This window comes from Balaenoptera borealis (genome assembly GCF_965194805.1).
Source record: "Balaenoptera borealis genome assembly, chromosome: 13".
In the NCBI taxonomy this organism is placed as follows: Eukaryota; Metazoa; Chordata; class Mammalia; order Artiodactyla; family Balaenopteridae; genus Balaenoptera; species Balaenoptera borealis.
In genome coordinates this window covers 68,150,270-68,170,079 of record NC_138870.1, presented here as the reverse complement: position 1 = coordinate 68,170,079, position 19,810 = coordinate 68,150,270, and the positions used below count along the sequence as shown (strand labels likewise).

At 38.1% G+C, this 19,810-nt stretch overlaps 1 protein-coding gene and 1 long non-coding RNA gene across 2 annotated transcripts in view; one reads left to right on the top strand and one right to left on the bottom strand.

The window, feature by feature from the left end:
* Positions 1 to 10: 10 nt before the first annotated feature.
* MYF6 (myogenic factor 6) lies at positions 11 to 1,932 on the bottom strand. Its single transcript, XM_082350768.1, has 3 exons — positions 1,284 to 1,932; positions 892 to 982; positions 11 to 652 (listed from the first exon to the last, which is right to left on the bottom strand). The coding sequence occupies exons 1-3, from the start codon at positions 1,800 to 1,802 to the stop codon at positions 534 to 536; spliced, it is 729 nt and encodes a 242-aa protein (XP_082206894.1). The 5' UTR covers positions 1,803 to 1,932; the 3' UTR covers positions 11 to 533.
* Positions 1,933 to 2,244: 312 nt separating this feature from the next.
* The window catches only part of LOC309609377, an 85,240-nt gene continuing 67,674 nt past the window's right edge, over positions 2,245 to 19,810 (top strand). The window contains exons 1-2 of the long non-coding RNA XR_014233390.1: positions 2,245 to 2,420; positions 8,941 to 8,991. This is a non-coding gene — a long non-coding RNA (uncharacterized lncRNA). The remainder of the gene's footprint in view (positions 2,421 to 8,940; positions 8,992 to 19,810) is intronic.

Below are 19,810 nucleotides of genomic sequence, written 5' to 3'. Positions count from 1 at the left end.
TAGGAACAACTTTGTTCATATAGAAACTTATATTTTAATATTACAATACCAGGATCCTCGCACATTTTATATACAATACGTCACTACACATTTAAAATATATTTCTTAGGTTTACATTAAAAAATGAAAGTACTAAGATTATTTACAAAAATATATTCAATACCACTAACATTTAGATGCAACGTTCCCACTTTGCTTTAAACAGGAATGAACTTCTTTTGAACATGGCACAAAAGGATCACCATAATAAAAGTAAATATATTACAAAACCAACCAAACAAAAACAAAGCAAAACTGCTAGATCTAAGCCACTCGCGGTTCCCAAAATACAAGTCCAAAGCCGAAAGGCTTTTTCATCTGAGCGTGCACAACAGTTTCCGAGAAGTTTCTTTGTGGATATGGCTCCTTCCCTTTCATAAGCTCCTGGGTCTGGGTTCCTAAATATTACTGTAACGTGACCTAAAGGATTAGGCGAAGGAGGGAGGATGGGATCTTCCTGCTACGTGGAGGACATCCCAAGCCCCGGCGCCGAGTTACTTCTCCACCACCTCCTCCACGCAGGGGAGTTTGTGCTCCTCCGAGGAGATGCTGTCCACGATGGAAGAGAGGCATCGAAGGCTACTCGAGGCCGATGAATCAATGCTTGCCCCTCCTGAGCGCAGAAAACACACACACAAACATAACCCCCAAGGAAGGAAGGAGCCGGCAGCCTCGCGCCCCGCGCGAAGCCGCTTGAGACCGCGCGGGAGGACTGGTCCCCGCGCACGGAGCGCCGGTCTCTTAGGGACCGTCCAGGCTCCTGCTGGGCTCCGACCGCTTTCTGCCCCCAGCGAGCACCCCAGTCCCCTCCCGGGATGTTCTCCAGCGCAGTCCAGTGCCCTTTTACTTTACCTTCCTTGGCAGTTATCACGAGCCCCCTGGAATGATCCGAAACACTTGGCCACTGGGAGCTGCAGGTGCGCAGGAAATCCGCACCCTCAAGCTGGAGGAAAACCGAGGCAGCAGATTAGTAAAGAAACATCGGTTCCGGGGGTGGGGTGGGGTGGGGTAGGGGACCCTTTGTGAGGGGGTCTCTCCCCTGTTTCCTCGGGCCGGGTATGAAGTTCCTGCCCATGGCAGGCACCCCGTGTTCACGGGTCACCGGGGGTTCATTTGAGAGGGAGCGGGAGGGGCGGGTGAGGAAGGAGGACGCGAACGGAGACAGAGCAGCTGGAGGTTAAGGCCGCAGGGAAGGCGACTAACGAGCCTGTGCATTCCCCGGCCTCGCCAGCATCTGGGCTTACACTCTCTTGCTTGGCTCTGTAGCTGAAGGGGTCCACCCCGAGCTCCTGCATTTTGTCCTGCTGATCTAGCCGGTGCAGCAGGTCCTGCAACCGCTCTATGTAGTTGATGGCGCTCCGCAGAATCTCCACCTTGGGCAGTCTCTGGTTGGGGTTGGCCACAGTCCGCCGCTTCAGTGCCTCGAAGGCCTCGTTGATCTTCTTTAGCCGCCTCCTCTCGCGCAGGGTGGCGGCCTTCCGCCGGTCGGTGGGGGCAGATTTTCTCTTGCAGGTCTTGCAAGCCCAGATCAGGCATTGGCCGGGGCAGTGGGGAGGCTGCAGGCCTGGGGGCGCCAGGACATGTTCCTCTCCGCTGCTGTCGCTCCCAGCTTCCGGGGGCATTTGGTCCTGGCAGGGGGACAGGGTACCATCACTCCCTGGATACAAAGGAGAGCCCTCTGCCACTTCTAACGGCTGCAGGGTAACATTTTCCCCATCCAAGTAGAAGAAATAGGAGCCAGTTTCAAAAAGGTCCATCATCATGTTCTCCTCCTTGGCCTCTGACTCGGTCTGAACTGGGTGATGGGCTCAAAAACCCAGAGGAGCCACCCAGATGGCATTTAATTAGTGCGGTGACTTAAGTCGCCCCAGCTTTATATATAGAAGCTCCTGAAACTCAATCCAACTTTTAGCTGTCATGGAGCACCAGTCTCTCAATGTGATTACAGCCAGTGCTCTCTAGAACATCTAGTTTGAAAGAAAACTGAGAAGTGTCACCCCCAGAATGATGTGACAACCTATATGCAGAACAGGTTAAAACAAAATACATAGAGAGAATCCAATAATGTAAACAAAGCATCAACACTTCAATTTGGGGCAGTTTAGATGCTAACCTGCTTACAGGACAACTTCAGAACAACTGGGGATTAACACTGCCCCATTCCCCTCCCCCAGGCTCATCTGAATTCTAAGTATAGACCCATGATGAAAGATTTCAAAGGCAATAGCCATTGCTCCAAAATAGCTTGGTTAATGTTTGCAGACTGGTTCAGCTCTTTTCTCCCTCCTGCCTGTCAAAAAGGTGCTATTCCTGTGATTAAAACCATTACAGTCCTTCAAAGGTTATACATGACTTTCAGGCTTCAGCCTCAATAGCAGCAGGTAAATCTCTTTCCTCTCTTTTACTAAGGTTGAATGACAATTTGGGAGCTGGAAGGGGTGGCTGGAGGGTGCTCAGATTCCTTCCTTGGCTATCTTTTTTTGGAGGGTGGCAACCAAGATCTGAATTCCGTACCCCTGGAGCAGTAGTACCTATAAGGTAAGGGGTGGGACTGAGGATGGGGATGTACTAAATGTAATAATGTCTCTTGAAAAATAGTTTTAGTGGAAATAAGACTCACACTATAGCTATTTGATATTCCAGGATTCAACGTACTACTCCAAGATGCCTCTGTAAAGGCTCCTGTTCTACAATGTGTGGTCATAGCTTTTTCATTAGCATTCTCGGTATCCACTGACTCCAAATAAGTTCTTTCATAGGAGTCAGATGAGAAAGGTAGCAACCAAGATACAAACCAAGGAACAGAATGTTTAATTGCAGTTTGCCCATGGTCCAGTACACACAAGTATGGTGGTTGAGGAGGCAGTACAAGATAAGGGTGAAGTGCAGGGCCCCTAAATTCCAAAGACGCCCCTTCAAGTCTTAGCTAAGTTAATTTCTATTTATGTGTGCATGGGTAATACTAGGTCTTGATTTCTTTAAGATAACAATGGTTGCCTTATGGAATTTTGGTGAGAATTCAATCAAATGATACCATGCGTGTGAAGCATATAACCTTATATTAGCTGCTTGATGAACATTAGTTATTTAAAGCATAAGGCTATGTCAAGGCTAAGACCATTTCTTATGAAGGAAATAAAGCACAGCTGTAGCAGAGATTTATTTTTTCTCCTATTTAAATTGTTTTATTTATTTATTTATTTATTTATTTATTTATTTATTTATTTATTTATTTATTTTATATCCCTTCCCTTTCCCTTTCCTTTCCTTTCCCTCCCAGAGCTCTGGAAGGACTCCTTCCAACCTTAAGTTGCCCTTGGGGTGACAGTCAACTCTGGTTTTAGCCTTTATAGTCAGTGCCTGAAAAACTAGATGGAAACATAAGATCTTCTTATTCTACCCCAAGCAGTGATAATTATAGGCTGTGTTCAATATGATTTCATTTTTTAAATGAATAGACTGAAGACAATGTCCTTGGACTCAATGGTCAGACAACGTAGAAACTAGTTACATTTTTTAGTTAAATCACTTATTCCAGAAGATAATTCTTCATAGTCTCTTCCTATTGAGCCACAGACTTGGGATGTTTGACATTTTGTGCTGTTTTTACATTTTTGTTATGTGCAGCTGAATAATTCCTTATAAAGTGTGAGAACTATTTTTCTGTTTTTGGAAAAGTAGGAGGCACAGGGAATAATAAGAAGCCAATACTTTTGTGACATTTTCTCCTATTTCTGCCATTCCCCTGGTTGCTAATATCAGCAGTTGAGACTCCAGATTGGAGGCTCCAAGAATTCAGGGAATAGCCTAACATCTATTAAGGAAAATTACCCTGTGCTCTTAACCTCACTCTGTGCTGTATCTTATAATGTGAAGACAATTTGAAAAGTCATTTTAACCAGTAAAGTTATATAGCATTATTGCTAAGATTATTAAGATAACGATATCTGAAATTCATTTATTCAACATTTTTGGGGTACCTACTGAGTGCCAGATAGCGTCCTGGGTGACAAGAATAAAGTGGTGAAAAATGCTCTCTTCTTATGGAGTTGGAATCTAGAAGGGTGAGTGAAATAGACTAAGTGATTAAAAAATGGGAGCAATAACACTGGAATTGGGTGTGGAAGACCTAGATCACAATCGTTTTGGGCCTATGAGAACTCAGTCAACCCTAATATCTCAAATTCTCAGTTTTTTTCACCCATAACATGTATAATGACAAAGACATCATACTCTCAAAGGTCATGATAAGTTTTTCAAAATGTGAAATCGCTTCAAAAATGTTGCATACCTATAAAAGTATTTTTATTACTGCAATTAGGTATAGAGAAAAAATGAGATAAGAAAAAGATCACTTCTAGGGAATTTTGTTGCTTGGGTGACAGAAGTAACGAAGCATCGACATATATACACTACCAAATGTAAAATAGATAGCTAGTGGGAAGCAGCTGCATAGCACAGGGAGATCAGCTCGGTGCTTTGTGACCACCTAGAGCGGTGGCATAGGGAGAGTGGGAGGGAGGCTCAAGAGGGAGGGGATATGGGGACATATGTATGCATATGGCTGATTCACTTTGTTGTACAACAGAAAGTAACACAGCATTGTGAAGGAATTATACTCCAATAAAGATGTATTAAAAAAAAAAAGAAGTAATGTTTAAGGTGACACCATTCTTAGACTCACTGATTTTAAGAGGTATCGGGTAGATATGAGAAAGTCTGCACATCATGAACCTGCTAAAGAATATGAAAGTGTGCACTTTCTCCTTCATTTTTCCCTTATTTAAGTGTTGCCACTGGAGAAACAGTGAGTTCAAAATGTAGAAAGAGAAGATTCTAGAAAGAAGAAGAAAAAGCTTTGGGGTGCTGATCAAGAGCAACTTCCCAGAAAGGGGTGGCATTTCTTTGTGTGAATTCAACTATCACTATTGAATTGTCATTTCTTATTAAACTACAAAGCCCCTTTCACAACATTCTCTAGAACTCAGGCCAATAAAATTAGTGTTGTTATTCACCTTTGTTCAAACAGATTTTTCCCTCTTTTGTTGTTGTTTTGGGGATTGGGAGTAGGGATGGGAAGAGAGAAAAAAAGGAAATGCCAGCTTGGGAAATAACCATTTTTTATTAGATTAGGTAATGGGAAAATACACAATGATTCCAGACAACTAAATACGGAACTCTTGGAACTCAAACAAAATGTGAGATGCCTGTAATTGCAATTACATTATTTCTCAGTACAACTTGGGAGACACGGATCTTGACAAGTGGTCAAAACAGGTTTATCCTCCAAGGTTTAAACAGTTCAAATATATTTTTTTAATTATGGAAAAAGTAAATAATAATAAGAGAATAATAATATTGTGTCAATAAATCACTTCAGGGGCCTAGAGTTCATTCATAACAAAATGTGAAAGTAAGTTAGTGATAGAATTGAGAGTTTTCAAATAGTTTACCACCGCATTATTCTTACTTCATGCTTAGTTATTTGTAAATGCATTTTCTTCCCATCATCTCCACAAAAGCTTGAGTATGTCCAGTTCTTCTTCTCCGTGAAAAGGAGTGGGAGGAAAAGGATTATGGCCAGCTCAGCCAATGGTGGATTTTAGCTATGAGCCTTTGGGAAGGTGCTGTTATGTGGTAGGAAAACAGTCTCGGAGTAAGCCAGAATCTAAGTTCTAGCCATTCTTAATTATACATTCCAAGCCTCAGTTTTATAAGAGATCAAATGGCATATGTAATATATACATCACAGGTTTGTTGTTAGCATAAAATGGAAAAAAAATATATGTTGAGTCCTTGTTATGGAATATGCACTCAACAAATTTTAATTTCCTTCCTTCCCCTACTCAATTCATAAGGCCTGTGATTGAAATAGCCAAAGGGAATTAACTGAAATACCTAGATTTGTTAAGACAGATGTTTAGGATAAATTTAGGGATTTATTTGTGTTAATGGGGTAATGGAAGTGAATATATTAGAACTAGTGACTCTGATAATTGTGTTTCATGTATTTATGCCCTCAACAAATTTCCAATTACTGGGGGACAGACACTAATTAAAAAAATGACACAAATGACTACCTGAGCTAGGAACTTTGGAGGAAAAGAATGTGGTTCTTTATGAGTGTATAACAATGAAGAGTCTGTCATGAATGGAAGCTTGAGAAAGGATGGTCTGGGGACTTAAGTTCCTGAGATGTTGGGTTGGTATTTCTAGGGAGCAGAGTTGAAGATTTTTAACAAACCTGTGGATTGGAGTAGTGGTGACAGTAGGAGGAAGGTCAGGGAAGAAGTAGACACAGGGTTAGTCAGAAACTGATGAAGAGATTTTTGTGGGTTATACCTAAGGAATTTGGCTATATTATTGCATAGCTGGGTTCAAAGAAAGCAGTTTCAGTTACAGCTGACAAAGTAGACCTGAGGGCCAGATAGAAAGTAATTATACTTTTTCAGCAGTGGAAAGAAAGAGGAGAAAAGGGAGTAGAAGAAAGGGGGTGGAGGTAGGCAAGGAGAGAAAGAAAATGAACAGCACTAAGTCCAGCCTGCCGGGAGAAGAAGGGTCAACTAACAAGGCCAGTGAGTGGCCCTAAAGAATAGAAGGTGAAGGAAGGGCCTGCTGACTGAAAGGGAAAATTCAGAAGAGGCAGATTAATGCTTTAAACTTGTGGCTGCTAAATGAGTAACCTGAACCCGTGCACCTGTAATTTACCTAATCTGCAGACAGCGTGCGCCCAGAGATTCCCGAACACGAACTCTGTGGTAAAAATAGTTTGCACTTAGACTGACAGAACATTCGAGTTACTTCAGAGGGCATGGGGGAGGGGCACAGACCAAGCAGAGGAGAAGGGAATGTTTTAAAGGCGAATGCTCTGCAACTTCCAGACTGTGGCAGTGAGAAGTTGGGCAGAGAAATGGGGCTGGACCTGGATTACGGGGACTACTGTGCAGCTGCCTTTTTCAAAATAGCTCCGAAGAAATGTGTCCAAGACGAGCAGAGGACGAACCAGAGAGGCTGCTCTTCAGATTTCTCAAATATATTTTTCCCTCTTTGCTCTCACCCCCCTTTCCCTTCCACTTGGGAATAGAACAGGACTTCCACAGAAACCTGTGTTCAGTTCATGTACTAGACACAAAATGCTACTGAAAGAGGCTGCTGCTCGTTTATTTTCTTTCTTTCTTTTTTTTTTTTAATAAATTTTTATTTATTTATTTATTTATGGCTGTGTTGGGTCTTCGCTTCTGTGCGAGGGCTTTCTGTAGTTGCGGCGAGCGGGGGCCATTCTTCATTGCGGTGCGCGGGCCTCTCACTATCGCGGCCTCTCTTGTTGCGGAGCACAAACTCCAGACGCGCAGGCTCAGTAGTTGTGGCTCACGGGCCTAGTTGCTCCGCGGCATGTGGGATCTTCCCAGACCAGGGCTCGAACCCGTGTCCCGTGCATTGGCAGGCAGATTCTCAACCACTGCGCCACCAGGGAAGCCCTGCTCGTTTATTTTCTAAGCACAGTGTCCAGGGAAAGAGACCATAAATGCTTGTCTACCTGAGAAACTCTTATTTGGTGCTTAAAAAATGAAGTTCTTTTTATTATTCTGCACTCTCCCTATTTTCATTCAGATTTAGGAGTTTGAGAGCAACATTTGTGATCCATTAGAGCGTTTTCAGGTTACGTATTCCTTCCCTGTGGGTCACCAACTGGCAAAGGTTTGCTTAGGACAAGTACCCAGGAGGTCCCACTTTCAGTACAAAGACTGGGAAATCCTGGACAACTCAGAACAAGTTGATCACCCTACTTCCAGGAAAAACAGGATAGATGCTGACAAGTATCTATTCATAAATAAGAACAATGAACAGAGTGCAGTATATATAAAGTAGACTCTCTTCTTTAAACATAATTATAGTGATTACAAATACGGGGTTTGATGTTAGATCTGAATCCTAGGCTCAGCTCTGCCACTTGCTAATATTTGACCTTGGGCAAGTTATTTAACTTCTCTAAGTCTCAACTAGTCCATAAAATGGAAATAATATTACCTTATAAGGTTGTTTTAATGATTAAAACAATGTTAATAAACAATATACAGTGTCTAGCGCATAGTAAACAATACAAATTGGTATTATATTATTTAACTTTTGATTGAAGAAAAATCATCCATCTACGTGTCACCTCAATAAATCATACTTTGCTTTTTTTGTCTTCCATATGACCAAAAATTTTATATAATGTAATAGTACATAATGTAAATTTTGTATTACATAATTTTAAGAATATAGATATAATACAATACCATGTATATATGGTCTTTTTCACTTAAAATATTACGTAAACATTTTCCATGATGCTATGTAAAACTAATGTTTAAAATTTCTAAGATATATGGAATGATTTTTCAATGTTATTTACATCTTTTAAAAACTAAATGAATTGTGATATTCAGATGACCCAAATTATAGTAGGGTCTGATGTTACTAGCTTGTTAAGCTAAACAGATGTCTCTAGTATAGAATGGTTAGCCAAGTATTTTGTTACTGCCCTCCAACTGGCTGGTTATGACATATTGTCCAAAATAGTTGGTGCTTTAATGCCTATGTCACAGCCTACTGTGATAAATAGTCACCACTGTACAAACACATTTATTCCATAAAGTTTTTCTACCGGTTTGGAAAAAAAAGTTGTTTAATCAGACGTACACACACATTTCATACTTTTTCAGAAGCTCAGACATTTCGCCTTGAGGTAATGCATGTTAGCTTTTAGGATAGTAAGTGATAGAAACATGGCAAAAGTTATAAAATGTTTAAATTGTATATAATCTGGTGCTTTTTAAGTACAGGGATTATATTTTCAATGTGCCACTAGTAACATACAAATTAATCATGTTAAGTTTTATCTTCCCTGATTTCAAGATCTGGCCTAGATGCTGTGATTGGAAAAGCCGTGCTGTATAATTTCACAATGTAAGTATAATCTTTTTATTAAATCATTTAAATTAATTTTTTATTTTCTTCTGTTTAAATATAAACTATCATGAGATTTAAGCTGTAATATTCCAGAATTTGTACTTTTAGAGTACAGAATAAAAAGTAGTTATATATATTTTATTTTGTAAAGTTGTAGCCATTACTCAATTCTTTTTTTTTTTTATAGATTTTTTTTTAAAGTATTTATTTATTTATTTATGGCTGTGTTGGGTCTTCGTTTCTGTGCGAGGGCTTTCTCTAGTTGCGGCAAGCGGAGGCCACTCTTCATTGCGGTGCGCGGGCTTCTCACTATCGCGGCCTCTCTTGTTGCGGAGCACAGGCTCCAGACGCGCAGGCTCAGTAATTGTGGCTCACGGGCCCAGCTGCTCCACGGCACGTGGGATCTTCCCAGACCAGGGCTCGAACCCGTGTCCCCTGCATTGGCAGGCAGATTCTCAACCACTGCGCCACCAGGGAAGCCCCCATTACTCAATTCTGAAAAAGAAAAGTTGAAGTCCCTGTGTCAAAGTGCTTTAAATAAATGATTTCATTACATCTTCACAATGTTTTATCACGTATAATTTATCTCCATTTTAAAGAGGGAGTAAAGCAATGAGAAATGAATCTACTTGCCTGAAAATCACATGCTTATAAACTAAACTCTGGCCCTTACAGCAGTAATTTATACAATCACAATGAAGTTCTTACTCTGAGCCTCCTTGCAGTGCCCAATAGAAGAGTAGTCTTCAGTGGATAAAAAAAAGTCTAGGGGCGAACTGCCTTAGAGGACCTTTGAATGTTTATTTGGCAACCTGTAGGATAACTTCCGTTTTTCTAGTGACCAAAAGAGGCACTGTTGCTAGCTGTCGGCTGAGATTTGGACCTGTGTTGTACTTTGGGAAATAATGATGCAATGCTATTTTCCACGTACAGTGCCAGGTACAGGCAGCCTGTCCCAGAGGTCATGAAGCTGATGCTCAAATTCAAATGCTTGAAACTCATGGTCTATTTGATTATTTTAAAATATACAGTAAGAAGGAAAGAGAAAGACGGAGTAGGTTAGCACACTTAAGATAGGGTAAAAGTGGGCTGGAGAGACCATACTATACAAGTCTTGAGTTACACAATGCATATATATCCTGTCTTTCTCCCTTCCCGTTCAGGCTGCCCCGCTTAGAGTATCTACAAGAACTAGAATTGAGGGTGATCAAAGGATTTCAGCAGATGGAAGGTGTCTGAACAAATACACGGGTGCTCTATACACCTAGTCAAAACTACAGCTCACCTATAATCTACTGGGCAGCCAGCAGATTCTGTGGCCCAAACTGGATTTCACCAATAAGTGGTCAGTTTAAGACTTCTTAAATATTGGGTCTCTCAGGCATATTTAGTTATTTGATGCTTAATTGGCCCTCCATCCCTTTCTATGTTGACAAGCATAGGCTACACTTACTTTGTCTGTCTCTAACCTGTTTTCCAAGCCATTTGCTTTTATATTTAGTTTCATCTATTCTCCCTATTTTTTCCTCTTATACTCTATGGTAGGATTGAATATCCTTAAATAAGAGCGAATGTATATTATATCTCCTTTCAGAAGTTCTTTACATGTTTTCAAATAGAATTGCTATCGCTTGATATTTTCTAGTTTCTTGCCTAATTTCTTTGAATTCTTTAACATAAATCTGTCTTATAAAAGTTTCATAATCTCTAATTTCTATTTGCCACTTCCCATCCCTTGTTCTTTGCTTCTTTTCGAAAGTTGCAAAAAAAGATAGCTTGGGCTTGAAAGAGTCTTTTTTTTTTTTTTTCTCAAAATGGTGGGTACGTTTTGTTCCAAGAGCTACCACATCAGCTGAGTGCAGAATTTCTTTCTAAATTTGTTTTCAAGAAAACAGACGATCATATGCTTTTGGAGATCAACAAAGTAAGGTGCTTACGTAGCCCTTAATAAAGCATTCTTTTTACTAAACACAGAGTAATGTGGATTGTGACAAGCATGACTCCTATGATGGATATTTGGTAAAGTATGATTTTCTTTTCATACAAACCAGGGCTCTATTAACATGGTTTCCTCAAGTCTACTTCTCACTTCCAAATCCTCTAGGAATTGACACCAACTGTCCATTTTGACACTTGTTCATTAATTTCCTTTCAATGGGACTATTCTCTTCTCTCAGCTGTTGTAGCAATTTAAGGTTTTACAGACTCTTCTGGTATGGCTCTTTGTTGAACATTCTTTCTGTGTTCAGACTATATAACACCAGAGCCTGAAAGTATGTCACAGAGTCATTAGTGTAGTTCACCACTTGTTCCATTATCCACTCTCACAGAGGGAGACTTTAGCTGACCCCTTAAAAACTGAAAAGGGCAAAATCAATTAGTTCTCTCCAGCAAGATTTAATGGTCTTGATAGCAGTAAATCTGTGCTTCCTTTCCTAACCTGCATCATTCTACACACCTGACCTGACTGCATCCAATAGATCTCTAGTTATAAACTTCTTACAGAAAAAAACTTTTTTTTCCTGTTTGGGAGGTGTGTGTACACACGCTGTGTGAGGGAGGTCATTTCACTGCCATGACTGTAAGCGCTAACAGATCCTAGGAAACAGAGAATGATTGTTGTATCTCTTGTGAAATACGAACAACCTTGCTAATTTTTATTCATGATTGGGAAACCCCAGCATTTTGAGGATTAAAGGGCATAAAAATGAATAATACAAGAATGGCTGTAGAAGAGTATAGTATTTGTTTTGTAATAAACTGAAGTGTGACCATGTGACTTTTCCATGGTGCAAGTTCTTTTCTTGTGTGTCAAGTTTTGTTTTGGGTTAGTGAGAAACATCACATCACGAAGAAAGAATGCAAGAAGCAAGGGCTGCTTTACACTTTACCAATCTGTTGTGCTGTTCCTGGAAATTTTTGCATTTGAAGTTTGACAGAAGGTAGCAAATTTTGTGTGTGTGGTTGCTATGCTTAAAAATAAGTATATAATAAGTGATATTTGATTGTTTTATATTATTTTACCATTTTATAGATGAACATGGTTTAATCTTTTAGATTTTCTTTCATCTTATGATATAATAGCACTAAGAACATATGCTGCTTTTTTAACTAAGTAATTTCAAGATATTAATTCTTTAATGTTCCCTATATAATTCTAAGACAGCTAGACTTCTTATGTTTCAAACTTTATTTTTACTTCTTTGAGTGTTTGCTATTTTATATAGCTTTCTAAAACTCTCATAGCAGAACTTTTTCTTTAATCTTATCCATTTTAATTCATCAAACAGCTTATTTTTTCCTGACTTTGAAGAAAATCCCAGTCTTCTCTATGGAATAAGTTATCTTTTGAAGATTAAAGTGATGATTAAAATCAGCTTTTGGACATATGATAATACTATAATACTATTTTTGGCAGTGGTGTGTTACTTTAAAAGTTTTATAAATACATTATCTTAGCAATAACTTCAGCCACAGGAAAAAATGAAGCACGATCTTATAAGATTAGTGTGAGATTTCCTGAGGGTGCAGTAATTTAGCTCTACCTTCAGAAGTGGGCAGCAAGACTTTTCTGGGACTCTGGGGCTTTTAATAGTCTATCTAGTATAAAGGCAAATAATGGAGACAGAGGAGGAGGGAAGGGGGAGAGGCAGGGAGGAAAAGAGGGAGAGAGGAGAGAGGGAAAGGAAAAGCTAGAAGGGGAAATGAAGGGTTGTGAAGTCATTCTTAGTTGAGAATTGACCACTAGACTTCTATCAAAATCTACTCTTTTTAAAAAATCACAGCGTTTTGAAAATCAAAGGCCTTAGAATTAAGCACATGTTTTATTGGTGGGTTACTTGTTCCTAAGCACAAGTATCCTTCCTTGGTAATAGAATTTGCTGAAAAAGCACAGAATCACTGGAAGCTTGATGTTGTCTCGTATGTTCCTATTTCAAAGTTTATGACTGTAAGAAAATACTCACAAGAGACTATTTGTGGAGTGTGGATCATCAAACGATTTCTATTTTTCACAACTGCCTCTTTTCACATGTCTCATATTGATTACAATATTTGCTTCTATGGTTATTCATAACCAAGCACTTATCACATTGCCCTTTAATGCTTATTTATTCATATCATCCACTCTGTAGAGCAGGAGCTATGTAATCATCATTGCTTAGAAGATCACCTGGTGGAAAACAGGTAGTATGTAATCTCTGCTGAGTGATAATTGTCAAAACTCACATCATGTTCTCTGAGATGAAGTGGCGTTTTCCCTTATTGGATATTATTTCTATTTCTATTTGGGATTTGTTTAAATTTTTTGGTGCTTTGCCCAAAACATTGTGTGTCTTGATCAGTGCAAGATATAATGCTCATTTTATTTTAGTAGAAGTTCCTGGAAACTTCATGGGACAAGAGGTGCTCTACTCAAAAAAACATTATATAGCAAGATTTATTTTTGGAGCTGAAATTGCTAAGCCTTAGATACTAAGTCTAAATAATTAATTGCTAAGTCTGGTTGCCACAACAAAATTAGAGTACATCAATTTGAGTTAAGGCACTCATGCTATGTTTATAAGAAGAGAGTATGATAGTTTATTGGCTACTTGTTTTAAAAGTATTGGTGGGTTACTTGTTCCTAGTCATCCAGCTCCTGAATACCTGGTCATCCTTGTTTTTTTCTGGTCTCCATGTCAATGAGAGTCTCTATTTTACCCAGCTGGCCCTGAGAGTGAAAGCCTTAGGACAGTGGTTATCTTACCCTTGGCCATTCTTCTGGACACTCTCCAGAAGCTGGTCTGTGTTGCCACCTTTTCACTTCTTGAACCCTGCAGGTCCAGGGTTTCCTGGGTACCTGAAGGTAATCAGAATAGTATGTATGGAACCCAGCACTGGAACTAGTAATCCTTAACTCCCCTCTTTGTATCCTTCAACTTTCTTCTTCATAAAGTCTTGGCTTTATAGTAATAAGATATTTTAATTTACCGTAAAGTAACTTAATTTTGTACATTTTTTAGTCCAGTAAATATTCATTTAAAAAAATGGTATCTTAAACGTTGCATACCGTGTAACCCATTTCTAAGAGGACTTTGAAATGATTACAGTAGTCTGTATAAGGTGCTGTTGAAATTACCAGGCCTCAGTAAACTTCTTAGAAAAGAACACGAACTAGTGGAACACCTAGTAGAGCAGGCCTCTCCTTTCATGTGACTTAATTTGGCAGATTTTTTTGATGGATTAATTTATTAAATTTTTTAAATAAATTACATATAATTCAGGCCCAAACTCTGAAAGCAAAATGGTCATACTTCTAGCCAATGCCATAAACTCCCCAATTATCTTATTAGGTATCTTCATGAAATTTTGATGCATTTCTTTTGTTGACCATGATGAGAAGAAAAAGGTTTGGAAAGCACTACTCCAAACTGTTGATAGTAGTTATATTTAGGTATTAGAATTTTGGTTGATATAAATTTAAAAGAGAGTTTTCTGTAATTAAAAGAAATCTATAATAAGCATTCTCTAGTTTTGTAATGAGAAAATAAAATGAATATTATTTAAGAAAATCAAATAAAAATAGGAACTTAGTCACAAGTAGAACTAGTACATCTGGCAAATAAGACAGAATCTTAATTTTTAGGACAGGAAACAAGGCCTGTACCATATTTGCAGCAAAATTCTCTTGATGCTGCAGCAAAATTCTCTTGAAGGAATATACCTAAAATTTCCCAAGATAAGGACTAAATCTTCCCAGAGTTTGGGGTGAATTGCTTTTGATATACAGAGATGAGGATTGTGGGAGCTGGGAACCATGTAACTTTCTCCAAATGATAAGCTTCAATTATCTGGGCAATTCAATTATGGGAATAAGGTCCTTCCCAATTATAACAGATTATGGTATATGCTACTTTAATTCAATTTATTGGACTGGGAAGTAAGGTTACTCAAAGTAGCCCAATAGTCTAAACTTCAGTTTGGTTTTTTTTTCTCATGAATGCTGTATTTTTTATTGAGATACAATTCACACGACATAAAATTCAGCCTTTTAAAATGTACAGTTCAGTGGTTTATAGTATTTTCACAGAGTTGTACAATCATCACCACTATTTCCATCACCCCCAGAAGAAACCCTGTATCCATTAGCAGTCACTTCCCATCTCCCACTCTGTCCCTGGCAGCTACTAATGAGCTTCTATGGATACGCCTATTTTGGATATTTCATATAAATGGAATAATTACAATATGTCTGGCTTCTTCTGTAACCATGGGTGAAATCCATTTCACCTGCCTTCACTCATCAAGGTTTTAAGACTTTCAGGTCCTCTAAGCAGCACATAGCCTGAACAATAAGGTGTCTGACCGAGTTGTTTTCCAGGAACTTGGAGTCAGCTGCATCTATTTCAAGCTGAACCAAGGGTCAGCTGTATCTAGTTTGAGCTGAGCTCCTTAGGACTGGGAAGGACCACTAAGCCTTGAACTGGGCATGCGCAGGCATCCGCCCTCGTGAACTTTAGAATGTGAAGAGGCCTGTAGCGTAGTTACGCCTGCGCAGAACGATTATCGCACCTTTTTCTAATCACCTTTCCCCGTTCCCCCTCGCCTCAGACAGCCCTGCTTCTTTTTTCTTTATCCCATAAACACCCAAGCCCCTTGCCTTCTTGGAGCAGATTTGAGACCTGCTCTCCCGTCTCCTCGCTTTGCTGCAAACCTCGGCATCTCACCGTTTTAGCTTGCTGCACGTTGGGCAAAACAAACCCGGTTAGTACCACCTTCACTTAGCATAAAGTTTTCAGGGTTGATATATGTTGTATCATGAATAAGTACTTCATTCCTTTTTGTGGCTGAATACTATTCCATTGTATGGTTAAACCATATTTATCCATTTTTTGGCTATTATGAATAATGTTGCTATAAAAATTTACGTACAAGTGTTTGTGTGGAGCCATTTTAGTTTGTATTTTTGAACTGGCACCAAAATAAAGCCCACACAATGTGATTAGTTGATAAATCTTTTAAGTCGCTATGGTTCCTCCTCTACAACTTTATATCTTTTGCAAATTTGTTGAAGAAATTGAATCATTAGTCCTGTACAGTTTTCCAAAATCTGGATTTTGCTGATTGCATTCTTTTGGCATAATTTAACATTCTTCTAACATCTATAGTTTCGTTCATTGGTAGCTGGCTGTAGAGGCTTGATTGGATTCAGGCTTGTTGGGGGAGGGAGGGCTGGCAAGATTACATTATAGTCTGTTATTCTACAAACATTATGACTGGTTGTATCTCTTTTTTTGATATTAGCAGCCATTGTTGATCTTTGCCGGGATCCATTATGGAATGAGAAGTAGTGATAGCCTAATTCTGTCATTTCTTCTTTATTTATAGCTAGAATATGGTATAAAGAAAAAAATCTGTCCTCAGATATTTTTACTGCATCATTCAGTTTGTATATAAAAGGAAGGATAAAATGCTTGAATCTTTCCCTTTATTTGCTAGTTTTCAGAATAAATTGGTTCATTATCATCCTCTAATAATGACTATTCATGGGTTTTAAAAATGAACTCATGGACTAAACATATTCAGTATATTCTAATCAGTTGGAGTTATTATTCTTTTTCAAATTAATAGTTGAATTTTTAAAAATAAGTTTCTGTATTTTGGCAGGACCACATGAGTAGATTTTGACATTCATTATATTAGATGATTAACGATGATATTTCTTTTTATATAAAGTCCCATTATTTAGGTTTTTTGAAAATGTATTTATTTTTTGTTGAAGTATAGTTGATTTACAATGTTGTGTTAGTTTCTGGTGTACAGCAAAATGATTCAGTTATACATGTATAATATACATTCTTTTTCAGATTCTTTTCCATTATGGTTTATTACAGGACCATATGTATGTACTATACAGTAGGACCTTGTTCTTTATGTACTTTATATATAGTACTTTTTATCTACTAATTCCAAACTGCTAATTTATACCTCCTCTCCGTGCTTTCCCCTTTGGTAACCATAAGTTTGTTTTCTATGCCTGTGAGTCTTGTTTCTGTTTTGTAAATAAGTTCGTTTGTATCATTTTTTTGGATTCCATATATAATTGATATCATATGATATTTGTCTTTGTCTGACTTACTTCACTTAGTATGATAATCTCTAGGTCCATCCGTGTTGCTGCAAATGTCATTATTTCATTCTTTTTTATGGCCGAGTAATATTCCATTGTGTGTATGTGTATGTGTGTGTATATATATATATATAGATATAGATATATATATATATATATATATATATATATATATATATATATATATATATATATCTCCACACACATCTTCTTTATCCATTCCTCTGTCAGTGGACATTTAGGTTGCATCCATGTCTTGGCTATTGTAAATAGTGCTGCATTGAACATTTGGGTGCATGTATCTTTTCTAATTAGAGTTTTGTCCAGATACATGCTCAGGAGTGGGATTGCTGGATCATATGGTAACTCTTTTTTTAGCTCTCCCAATGCTACTTGCTGAAGAGACTGTCTTTTCTCCATTGTATTCTTGACTCCTTAGTTGAGGATTCATTACCATTGGTGAGTGGGTTTTTTCCTGAGCTCTCTATTTTGTTCCATTGATCCATATATCTGTTTTTGTGCCAATACCACAATGTTTTGATTACTGGAGCTTTGTAATAATCGTCTGAAGTTTAGGAGGGTTATGCTTCCAGTTTTGTTCTTTTTCCTCAGGATTGCTTTGGCAATTCTTGGTCTTTTGTGGTTCCATATACATTTTAATTATTTGTTGTAGTTCTGTGAAAAATGTCATGGTTAATCTGATAGGTATCACATTAAATCTGTAGATTGTTTTGGGTACTATGGCCATTTTAACAATATTAATTCTTCTAGTCCAAGAGTTTGGGATATCTTTCCATTTCTTTGAATCATCTTCAATTTCCTTTATCAATATTTTACCATTCTCAGCATATAAGTCTTTCATCTCCTTGGTCAGGTTTATTCCTAAGTATTTTATTTTTTGATGCAATTTTAAAAGAGATTTTTTTTACTTTCCCTTTCTGATATTTCATTGTTAGTGTAAAGAAATGCAACAGATTTCTGTATGATAATTTTATATCCTGCTACCTTGCTGAATTTGTTTATCAGTTCTAGTAGTTTTTGTGTGGAGTCTTTAGGGTTTTCTATATAAAGTATCATATCATCTGCATATAATGACGATTTTACCTCTTCCCTTCCAGTTTGGATACCTTTTATTTCTTTAAACTTCAGGTTTTGTTTCTGGGACATACATCTTTGAATTCTTATAAATTTTGGAGAAAATGTTAATGTTTCACACTGGGGTGGTATGATCCACTGGGCATTAGAAGTTGGGTGAATGTTCATCCTGAAAAGGTGAAATTATTTATGATCTTTAAAGGAAATGAAGACCAAAGGAAATAAGACCATGGAACATACTGAGATTTTTCGCTCCAAAATTCATTTTGGTTTAGAGTGAGGGGCTTAAATTTAACATGATTTCATTTTTTTTTCCCAGCAGCCAATTTCCCTACATCATTTACTGAATAATGATGTGTCTTTTCTTCCTTGGTGGATGATATTTCCTTACTGACATATTAAAATCTTATAACATGGCCTGTGTTTGAAAACTTGTCTCTTTCATTAGGTATTGCTTCTTCTCATGTCAGTCATACACTTTATTTTGATAATAAAATATTTTAATAGATGAGAGGGAAGTTCTCGCCTCATCACTCTTATTACTCAAAAAAGTTTATCTTATTTCTCAGTTATTTATTCTTCCAGATGAACTTAAGATGTTAAATATGAAATAATCTAATACTATTTAAGATTTTTAAATTGGCATATTAAACTTATGAAGTAATTTGAGAAGAACCATGTTTTTTATAATAGGCTTCCCTTACCAAAAAATATAATCATATCTTAGATTTCCCTGTTTTATAGTTTTCTTCAGAAGTGACCTCTAAGTTTAGCTTTTTGGTATTTTATATTTTGGACACTATCAATGAACTGATTTTTCCCATTATATCTTCTCACTCATTAACTGGTTGCTTATAATTTTTGAATATTTGTGGTCACTTGTATTAGAGAACTTGTTATTACTTATAAAGTATTTCAGTCTACTTATTTGTATCTTCTAGGTATGCAATATTTTTGTGTTGAATCATGACAGTTTTGACTTCTGTTATTTTTGTTTTCCTTATTGCTTTGGTTAGATTAGCAGTATACATTTTTGGTACCTGATTTTGATAAAAACCTTTGTCTCTAAAATCTCTCTAGTACCTTAGTTATTTAAAGCACATATGTATTTTTCATGCAGTTACCATTTATTTACTACTGTTAAGCCACAGTGAAGGAGTGATATAGAGATAGGTACACATGTGTATGTGTATCTCTGTCTGTTTGTTTATCTGTATCTATCTTCAGGAAATGAGGGGTTATTGAACCCTGCCTGAGTCTCTCTACTTTGTGTCTGTCCCTGAGGAAGGGAGATGCCTCTGAACCTAGCTGGACAGTAGGACCCTGCTCCCTGATGACCCACTTCCCTGCCTCCGGCTTTTCTTGGATCTGAGTAGTGCCAGTTCCTGGATTCTCCTTAGCCTTGCTCCACCTGCCTGTTATGATATGCTACCTCCTACTGGTCCACCCTCGTGTGTCCTGCTAGCCTGCTTTGCCACCTGTTGCTCGTTACTGTCCTCTCTGGCCCTGGTGTCCGCCTCCATGCCTGTACACATTGGCAGCTGAATACAGACCTGCCTCTGCGTGGCCAGAAACTGTCTCACCTCGTGGAATATTTTGTTCCAAGTTTCT